Source organism: Helianthus annuus, chromosome 6, assembly GCF_002127325.2.
Source record: "Helianthus annuus cultivar XRQ/B chromosome 6, HanXRQr2.0-SUNRISE, whole genome shotgun sequence".
Taxonomy (NCBI): domain Eukaryota; kingdom Viridiplantae; phylum Streptophyta; class Magnoliopsida; order Asterales; family Asteraceae; genus Helianthus; species Helianthus annuus.
Window position 1 is genome coordinate 928,991 of NC_035438.2, and position 11,154 is coordinate 940,144.

General features: G+C 35.6%; 1 protein-coding gene across 2 annotated transcripts; it reads right to left on the reverse strand.

Moving 5' to 3' along the window:
- Positions 1-3,091: 3,091 nt before the first annotated feature.
- LOC110864285 (14 kDa proline-rich protein DC2.15) lies at positions 3,092-8,991 on the reverse strand. 2 transcript variants are annotated; one of them, XM_035974300.1, is made up of 2 exons: positions 8,576-8,991; positions 3,092-3,125 (listed from the first exon to the last, which is right to left on the reverse strand). In XM_035974300.1, exons 1-2 carry the CDS (start codon positions 8,932-8,934, stop codon positions 3,092-3,094), a joined length of 393 nt encoding a protein of 130 aa, XP_035830193.1. In that variant the 5' UTR covers positions 8,935-8,991. The 2 variants fall into 2 exon arrangements, with proteins under 2 accessions (XP_035830193.1, XP_021969019.2); XM_022113327.2 differs by lacking the exon at positions 3,092-3,125 and having other exon boundaries at positions 8,091-8,991.
- Between the last annotated feature and the right edge of the window lie 2,163 nt (positions 8,992-11,154).

Below are 11,154 nucleotides of genomic sequence, written 5' to 3' on the forward strand. Positions count from 1 at the left end.
ATTACGTTTGTTCATGTTCGTTCGATTATATTAAAAAAAATAATAAATAATAAACCTTTTATCTAAACATATTGAAAACTTGAACCTCTATTTTTTCTAAGTTAGCTAAAATTTGGACATTCAAGATAGTTTTTGGGATAATTATGTCTATGGTAGTTAAAATTTGAATAATTATGTCTAAGTAATTTTGGATAATTACATCTAAGATAGTTAAACTTGATTCATCTTTGATGGTTGTAGCAAACTTCTTCTATTTTGATTTATCATTTGATGGTTGTATTTAACTACTTATATCTAATGTTTTAGTTAAGAATGTATTCATTTTTAAGTTAAATGTTTGTTTAAGTTCGTTTTTATTCGCCTGCGTTCGAGATGAGTGTTCACGAACAACTGAATTTCCTTAACAAACGAACACAAACACAAACATAAACTTATGTTCGGTATGCGTTCTTGAACATTTCACGAGCATGTTAATTTTCTTAACGAACGAACACGAACATGGCCTTGTTCGTGTTCGTTCGATTCCAACCCTACTCATTTCTATGTGTGATATTGAGATTTGGTGATTTCTTGTATAAACTTATGATTATAAATGTGTCATATTAGATTTTTCTTGTATAAACTTGGGATTATAAGGCTGTATTGAGTCACAATCTGCATTGTTTCAATGTTAACAGTGAGATCAACCATGTTAAGAAATATTTATGTAACTAACTATGGTTAGGTTCATAGTGGCTATGTAAATTGTCAAATTTGAAAAATACAAGAAAAATATAAATTGCATAAGATGTGATTAAGAGATTGTTAAATAACTGTGTCAAAGAGGATCAAAAATTATGTAACTTGTTTTACTTTTTCGAACTGTTTTTTTAATAGTTTTTTGATTTGTCAATATTTTTAAAACGGTTTATATATAAATCTATACTATATAATAAAAGAAACTAACTTTGGGACACATGTCATTTATTGGAGTCATCTATTTTTTAATTTTCTCATCTTTATCTCCTACTTAATTATAGATAATTAATATTAATTAAAAGATAATTATAAAATTAAATTTAAACAATTCGTATAGGAGATAATATAATCTTTTGAAATATTTATTAGATTTCAAAATTATTTATCTTGACATTAACAAAAGACATGCACTAAATATAAATTAATATAATGTAAAGAGTTAAATGTCATTTTAGTCCCTGTGGTTTGGGCCATTTTGTCAGTTTACTCCAAAAGTTTTATAATACATGGGGTTTATAAAGATATAATAAGATATAACTTTTTATTGATTGGTATATAAAATTACATGTGCTCAACCCATACAATACATGAGGTTCTTAAAAATGTAACTTTTTCATTATTAATATATAAAATAAAATTTACTCAACCCGTACAATACACAGAGTTCTTAAAGATATAACTTTTATTATTTAATATATAAAATTACATTTATTCAACCCATATAATAAACGAGATTTTTAAAGATATTTTTTTATTATTTGGTATGTAAAATTGCGTTTATTCAACCTGTGTAACAAACGAGGTTTCAAAAATATATTTTTTTATTATTTGATATATAAAATTACATTTATTCAACCCGTGTATTACACGGGGTTTTAACCTAGTATCTTTATATACAAAAGCTCGGAAAAATATTAGATAAAAAATTATATTATTACGTGTACAAATGAATTTTTTTTATTTGGTTAATTATTTACTTAATATTTTTATTGTTTCTTATTAAACCTAAACACTGTGGTTATATATTATGTAGGTATAAAAAAATTTAACTATCAAGTGGTGGTCACGGGTATTTAAGTTTCACCTATGTTTGGTCCGGGTGAGTTTCCCCTTCAGGTCTCAAGTTCGAGTCTGCGTGATAGTGGTTTCTCATTGAGGGTTTAAATTGGGGATCTATTGTGCGAGAGTACTCTCTAGCACGGACCCGTTTAAGACAACGTATACTAGACCTTCCGACATTTACGAATAATTCACACCTTTAAAAAAAGTTATAAAAAAAATTAAAAAGAAGAAAGACCACGATAGATATACTCAAAATAAGATTGAGATAATCGCTAAATTCAAGGGAAACGCGATTATTGGAGTTTCATAGAGTCACGAGTTTACAGAATTGTTGTAAATAATGAATATCATTATTTGATATTAATTTATCATTTATTAATATGCGTGTTTGATAATTGTAACAAGCCACGTGTCGTTTTCGTCGCCATTCGTAGCTGATCATGCAGGAGCATGTTTTCGAGTCAAGATTTTAGTTCAAGGAAAACCAAACGGTGTGATTTTCAAAGATTTAAATATTATTATTTATATGGTTTTTTCCTTACGGTAGATTGAGAATTTGAAATTATCCACAATTTCATACATAGAGTTGAAGTTTTTTTGCTACCCATTTTATAACTTTTATACTACATACCATAAAATAACATTGATATGTATACATGTATAGTAAATATAGATCAAACTAAAGTATTTTTTTTCTTCATTGTCGTTTTCGGTAGTTCGTACCACAAGACCATGAAGTTTAAGATTTATATTCAGCCTAGAAGTTTGTTTAGACCTTTAGCTAGGTTAGGTTAGTCCGACTCCTTTACATGAAATGAAACTCGATATATTGATGTCCCTGAAGAAGAAACTAAAAGAAAGATTTTGGACCCCAAATATTAACAAAATAGGTAATAAATTTTATATTTATTCAATAGTGAAACATTTTCGGTCTCTCGTGCTATCAATATTGTTCGTTTTGCCACTTGTAGGTTGGTTACTATGCGCATATAGACATATATTTCATGTTTGGACCCGCAAATATAACAAGATTTATTGTTGAAATGTTACAAAAAATGCATAAAAATTATGAAATATACGTTTTTATTTTGGAATCACAATAGTACAAACCCTAGCCACATTATTATGACAGGATCTAAATACAAAAGAAGGCGAGAAGCCTTCCAATACAAATTAATTGCTTCATAAAAGTAAAAAATTACAACACTCAAATTTAGTAAGATGAATACACATCAATATAGAATGAGATTAAAAGGAACTTCAACCAACATTTGACAACCATGAAAGATCTCTATGCGCATTGGAAGCCCTGTGGGACCTTCTTTCTGTTGGCCCGAACTTGGATCTTGATCTCTAACGAGCGTGAATAACTTGAATAACAACAACTTTATAATAATCGAATGAATGTAATGTATACAAATCGAATGTAATGAACGAATACAATTGAATCTAACTATCCCTATTTATAGTTTTCTACGGGTACGAATGAATAGACGTGACTCTTCGTGAAAGGGTATGTCTCTTGGATTGTGTGGTTGAGATTGATCTTGAAAGGGTATGTCGATTCTCAGCCATTCAACCGAACCGTCGTGTCCCTTCCTTCTTTTGCCTTGCGTCGATCCGAAAGGATGTGTTGTGGAGACACACCTCTTCGCTAAGTGAAAATGGTTATGAAGTTCCATCTTGTCAATTTCGGTCCCTATACTGTGTAACCGCTAATTAACTAACTATCTATCTAACTAATCATGGTGTTAAGAGATTAACTTGGTTTCATTCACCCCCTTAATCTCGAACATCCATGAGTTGCTTTAAATCTTGAATTCCGAGCAGTTCCCTCATTGTAGCAAACTTGATCCTTGCTAGTGCCTTTGTTAGTATATCTGCCCGTTGTAGTTCTCCACTTATGTGCTCCACAGTGATATCTTCGTTTTCCACGCATTCTCTTATGAAGTGATAGCGTGTGTCAATGTGCTTGCTTCTTCCGTGAAAGACTGGATTTCTCATGAGTGCTATTGCTGAAACGTTGTCTACTCTGAGTGTTATCTTTTCTTCCTTCCAGCCTGTGATTTCACTTAACAGCCTTTTAAGCCATAGTGCTTGACATGCTGCTGCAGTGGCTGCCATAAATTCTGATTCGCATGATGAGAGTGCCACTGTTTGTTGCTTTTGTGTACACCAGGTTATAGGTGATTCTCCAAAGTAGAATACCAGACCAGTTGTTCCTTTTCCTTTGTCTGTATTAACTCCAAAACTACTATCGCTATAACCTGTGATCTTACATCCTCCTTATCTTTTGTAAATGATTCCATGCTCTTTAGTTCCTTTGATGTAACGTAGTATTTGCTTTACTGCTTTCAGGTGTTGCTCCTTTGGTTCTTGCATGAATCTACTAAGTAGACTGACTGGGTAACATAGATCTGGTCTTGTATGCAATAAGTACCTGAGAGATCCTATCAGGCTTCTGTAGTGTGTTGCATCTACTAGATCTCCTTCTTCAGTCTTTGTTAGTTGAGTTCCTGGAGTCATGGGTGTCTTTGTGTCATTGCAGGATAACATATCAGCGTCTTTGAGTATCTTATTGATGTATCCTGTCTGCTTGATGCCTATCTCACCCCCTGCTTGAATTACTTCGATTCCCAGATAGTATGCTAGCAATCCTAGATCGCTCATATCAAACTTGTTCTTCATCTGAGACTTGAAGATGTCTATTTCCTTCTTTGATGTTCCAGTGACTATCAAGTCATCAACGTAGACTCCAACTATTAGTGTAGAGGCTTCACTTGTTCTTGTATAGATTGCGCTTTCTAAAGTGCACTTCTTGAAGTTAAGTGACTTTAGGGTTTGATCTAACTTCGTATTCCAAGCTCTTGGTGCTTGTCTCAATCCATACAGTGCTTTTGATAGTTTGTAAACCTTTCCTTCATTTCCTGGCTTTATAAATCCTTCTGGTTGTGATACATATACTTCTTCCTTGAGGTCTCCGTGTAAGAATGCAGATTTCACATCTAGATGATGTACCTCCCAACCTTGATATGCTGCTAAAGCCAACATTAGTCGTACCGTCTCCATACGTGCTACTGGTGCAAAGACTTCGTCAAAGTCTATTCCATGTTGCTGAACATATCCTTTTGCAACTAGCCTTGCTTTGTGTCTGACAATATTTCCATTTGCATCTTTCTTAGTCTTGAATATCCACTTTAAGCCTATTGCCTTGTGATCTCTTGGCAATTCCGTCAAGCTCCAAGTGTTATTCTTGTTTATTGAGTCTAACTCAGCCTTCATTGCTTCAATCCACTTTCTGTCACTAGATGCTTCCTTGTAATTCCTTGGTTCTTCTTCAGCGAGCAATAATTCATGTGGATCTAACTGAATTTCTTCTGTTTCGTCATACAGTTCTTCGAGACTTCTTAGTCTTACTGGAGTATTGCTGATATTTCCTGTTGTACTTTCAGAAGTGGATGGACCTCCATTTTGTATGTTGCTTGAATTTTCTGCTGAGTTCTGATTGTATGAATATGCTGGCGGGGTTACATAGGAGTCTTGTTCTTCTGTCTGAGCTACTCCTGAATCGTCATGATGTGGCCCGCTACTGCCTGGTCCGCTACTGCCTGGACTACTTGGCTCATTTTCCTCTAACTCTGGTGGTATGTCATCTTCATGAATGACAAAGTTCGTCCATTCGGGATTCCCTGAATCTACCGTTTCCATATAACTATCCCAGTTCCATGGTTGACCTTCCATGAACTTTACATCTCTACTGACACATATCTTGTTCTTTGCTGGATCATATAATCTATACGCCTTTGATCCTTCTTCTATTCCAAGATAAACCATAGGTGCGCTTCTATCATCTAACTTCTTTTGTTGAAGTGGTAGTACCTTAGCGTAAGCAGTGCAGCCAAAAACCTTCAAGTGTTCTAAATTTGGCTTCCTTCCTTTCAATGCTTCATATGGTGTCTTGTTCACCAGGGCTTTTGTCGGAACCCTGTTTAGTACGTATATCGCGTGTCGTACTGCTTCACCCCAAAAATTCTGTGGCATGTTCATTGCCTTTAACATACTGCGAGTAGTGGATAACATCGTCCTGTTTCTTCTTTCTACTACTCCATTTTGCTGTGGGGAGTATGGTGCTGTAAGCTGTCTTGCTATGCCATTTATTTTGCAATACTTGTTGAATTCAGCCGATGTGAATTCACCTCCTCTATCCGTCCTTAGCATTTTTAACTTGGTCTGCGCTTCCTTTTCCACCTTTTCTTTGAACTCCTTGAATGTTTCGAATGCTTGATCCTTGGAAGTTAGTAAATATGCCCACATGTAGCGAGTACAGTCGTCTACAAGTAAGTATATATACTTCTTCCCAGCATGTGTTGGTGGAGTTATAGGACCACACAAATCTCCATAGACTAAGTCCAGAGGTTTTAAAGATCTGAACTTTGCCTGATTTGGAAATGGTGCCCTACTATGCTTTCCTAATAAGCATGCGTCACAGACTTGACTAGCATGACTTATTTGGGGAACTCCATGTACCAAGTTCTTACGAGTCATTTCTTTAATAGCGTCGAAGTGTAAATGGCCTAACCTCGCGTGCCATAACCATGCTATGTCTTCCGTCTTTGATAGTAGGCAGATTGGTTTTCCTGTCTTCAGTTTGACCTTGTACAGCCTGTTCTTCAATCTTTTGACTCGCATTAGTAGCTTTCTGTTTCGATCTCGGATAGTCAGTAAGTCTCCGTCCATAACCACTTTGCAACCAGTTTCTGTAAGTTGTCCGAGGCTCAATATATTGGTCTTCAGACTTGGAATGTAGTATACTTGTGAAACAATCTTTTGTTCTTGATTCATACATTCCAGTAGTATTGAACCTTTGCCTTTAATTTCTACGTGTGACCCATCACCAAAACGTACTTGCCCTGTCACCGTTTCATCTAATTCCTTGAAGTGACTTCGCACTCCTGTCATGTGGTTGCTGGCCCCGTTGTCTAAGTACCATAGATTTTCATCTCCTGAGGCATAACTTGCTGGTTTTATCTGTTCCTCGTTTAGCAGAGCCCTTTCTTGAACATTTTCTTCTTGTATTGTCATCAACAATACGGGTGCTTCGTCTTCCTCGACGAGGTTTGAATGTTCTTGCACATCGTCTTTCTCAGAACAATCCTTCTTGTAGTGTCCAAACTTCTGACACTTAAAGCATTGGATCTTACTTAAGTCGGTTCTTGCAAACTTCCTCCAGTTTCTTGAATTTCCATTTCTAGGCCTTGATGTAGATCCTTCGTTTCTGGGACTTTGCCTGTTTCCGTTGTTTCGCCAATCTCCACGCGTCTGGTTAAACCTACCACGACCACGGTTTCCAAATTGCCTTCCTCTGTTGTTATCCTGATGTGTAAACATAAGCCTATCTTGGCTTTCCCCTTGATTTCCTTTCTTTAACTTGAGACGTTCTTCATACGTCTTTAACCTTCCGATTGCTTTTTGTAGCGTCATGGTTTCTATATCGGAGTATTGTTCCATAGAGGCAACGATTTGAGTAAACCTATCCGGTACGCCATTTAGGAGTTTGCGTACTAGAGTCGATTGACTCATAGTTGATCCTACTTCTGTTGCTCGAGTAACGATACTATTGATCTTTGCGATGAACGAATCAATAGTGTCGTCATCCTTCATTTGCAACATCTCAAATTCTGACATTAGCGTGTGCATACGCGCCTTTTGTACCCGATCTACGCCAACGTGTCTAATCCTTAGATTTTCCCAAATTTCCTTTGCAGTCTTACAACTTGCAACTTGCAATACAACGTCCTCTGGTATTGCTTGAAACAAATATGCAATGGCAGACTTATCTTTCTTCGTGTCTACCGTTGCATTTTCTGCCGGTTCAATCGTTTCCCACAAACCATTCGCTTCAAGAATCGTCTTGATACGAATAGCCCAAACCGTATAGTTTGTTGGTTTCAGAATCGGACACTGAAACTGGGAAAGAGAATTTCCATTTATCTGATTTTGCCCGGTCGCTCCTGACATATCTTCCTGCCGAATAATCTTCACTTTCTAATAAACTTTCTTTTGGTTTCAATATATTCTTAACAACCCCGATTCCCCGAATCGTGTAATAACCAAAACAACCAAATCAAACTAATTCGCACTATAACCCCGGAATCAAAACAAACGAACCCTAGATTCCTAACTGTTCGGTTCAACCGACTTTCTAGAACCGAAAATAAATTCTGAATTTGAAACTTTGCGAATTTAAACGAAATTGAAACCTGATCGCGAATTCCCTGCGATGCCTTGCGATTCCCACGCCTAGAGCCTGATGCTCTGATACCACTTTGTTGGCCCGAACTTGGATCTTGATCTCTAACGAGCGTGAATAACTTGAATAACAACAACTTTATAATAATCGAATGAATGTAATGTATACAAATCGAATGTAATGAACGAATACAATTGAATCTAACTATCCCTATTTATAGTTTTCTACGGGTACGAATGAATAGACGTGACTCTTCGTGAAAGGGTATGTCTCTTGGATTGTGTGGTTGAGATTGATCTTGAAAGGGTATGTCGATTCTCAGCCATTCAACCGAACCGTCGTGTCCCTTCCTTCTTTTGCCTTGCGTCGATCCGAAAGGATGTGTTGTGGAGACACACCTCTTCGCTAAGTGAAAATGGTTATGAAGTTCCATCTTGTCAATTTCGGTCCCTATACTTTGTAACCGCTAATTAACTAACTATCTATCTAACTAATCATGGTGTTAAGAGATTAACTTGGTTTCACTTTCCACAATAGTTAAGCAACAAGCTCAACGAAACTGGCACGTCGAGGTTGATACCCAATACATTTGCTTTGATTGCGGTGCAAAGGCAGACTGCAGCCTCAAGATCAACGAGGTCACCGAGGAGGCTGCAACAAGGAGTCTTTGGTGGTGTACCAACGACTAAGTGAACCAAGTCGTTGAGAACATTAGCACACACACCTAACTTGAGGGTGTCTTTAGGGCAAGTTGCTTTGTGGTGATGTTTATTTGGCTTAGGAGTGCTTGGTGGTGGCGGGCAAGAAGTTGAAGTTACGAGAGTGAAGAAGAGAAGGTTAAGGGTGAGTAGGAAAGCAGTTGTTGCCAAAGCCCTTGAAGCCATTTTGAATTGCTTAGGGATGTGAAGGCAAAACTAGCTCAAGTGATGGTTGGTAGTTTTGGGGTGTGTAACTATTGAAGTTGCTTTGGTATTTATAGATGGAGATACCAATTGCAATCTTTACTCCTTTGCTCACTTTCAAGCATTATGATCATTGGAGTTTTTTCTTCATGCAAGTTGATTAATTTATGATTTTTTAACCATTTTTTTGTTTATATAAAAAGGACATGCAATAATTTTTATTTATAGATGTGATCTGCAAAATACACATACCGAATAATATAAATGATCACGGGTACTCTAAATATTGAACTTGACTTTGCCCTCTGCCATAATTTTTCGTATCTTCTTCATTTGCCAATCAATTAACTATGGGCGCATGCCACATTAATATTCTATTATTTTCTCTCTAGACTTGATCCTGGTAATACATATGAGGTTGTGACAATCACATCTGTTTAAAACCGGCCATTATAGGTAAGTAGGAGGCATAAGGTGTTTTTCAAATAATAGTTGTTTACAAAAAAGAAGAAATTCAAGCCAAAATTTAATTAGAAGAGAGGTTACATTTATGATTTACTAACGACATTATTACACTTGGTAGGTGAACAAAAATATGTTATTCAACCCTTTATGTAAAAAACAAAGAAAATAATTAACGAATATCTCCTACTTTAGGTTGCATCGTGTTACTGCAGTAGTTATATGTTATTGCATGAGGTCACAAACATTTGTCTAGTTAGTTGTTGTAGCTTAGGTCCATAAAATTTAACCTACCAGTCTACCACAATTTGTGGTGTTTGAACAATTATGTCTATACGTACCTAGAGTTGGGAGGTAGACATGATTTTTTTTTTTTTTTTTTTTATCATAGTTTGTATTTCAAGCTTGGCTGTCCCCTAGTAGTTTTGTGAACTACATCCTAATTACCATCAATTTTTTTTTGTACGACGAAAGATTTTATGATTATAGAATAGGGACAACAAAACTGTAAAACACAATAATACCAAAGAAAAACAAAATAAAACAACAAAAACTACAAAACAAAACAAAACTAAACTAGTACTACGTAATTATAGACTATTTGTATTTAGACGGTATGCGAGATACCATAAAGAACGTGAAAAGGTTCCTAAATCGTGTGAAAGACTGTAACTAAGAGTCTCCATTTAAATTTTAATGGTAAAGTTTCCTCTTTATATTCAACTTTCGTATTTTTAGACGTCATTTGGCCACAAAAGCAAGAAAATAATATTAACTCTTCTTCGTACAAGCAAAAAAATGTTTCATCACTAATGGCAATCATTATACCAATGTGGGGCTAGTTTACCAAACTTGGTAGAGACTCTTGTCTTTTAGAGGGATGTCTTGAATTCAATGCCAAACGAAAAGTAGATTAGGATTAATTCATATATGATAAAAAAGAAACTCAATGAACAGTAATTTAATATTAAATTAAAATTAAAATTAGAATTAGATTATAATTTAATATTAAATTAAATTTAAAAATATAATTAAATTAGAATTAGAATTATTTAAAATTAGATTGAAATGAATAGTAACATGATTAAGAGATGAGCAAATGGTATTGGGTATAGGTACCGGTCTCAAATTTATCAAAGCGGTGTATTTTTGGTACCGGTTCTTCACAAATATTCATCGGTTTTTACCCTCAAATACCGGTGCCGTACCAGTACCGACCGATACCGAACCGTGCCATACTAGGTATATTCGGTACCGATACCCACTTTTGGGGATTTCGGTAACGGTATACCCTCAAATACCGGTGCCGTACTAGTACTGACCGATACCGAACCGTGCCATACTAGGTATATTCGGTACCGGTACCCACTTTTGGGGATTTCGGTAATAGTATTTTCGGTACCGGTTGGTAACGAGCTCATCAAATCCTGTAGCAACGCAGCAATGCAAGTAATTTCACCGTTTAGATTATTTTTCATACACACAGTAAGTAAACTGTATTTCATTTGAATGAGGTTTTATATACACAACAACTTATTTTTGCCGTTGCTGACACGCCTTTTGTAGTCATTGGGTCCCGCCGCAACGCACGGGTGTAAAATAACTAGTTTGATATAAATTAGCAGTTAATAAACATTGCTATTAAAAAAAAAAAAACTAATGGTAATCATAGTCATTTTGAATGCCACCATTGATTGCTCATAAATTACTAAAAAGCGCAAGAAATATATGGGCTTCAAG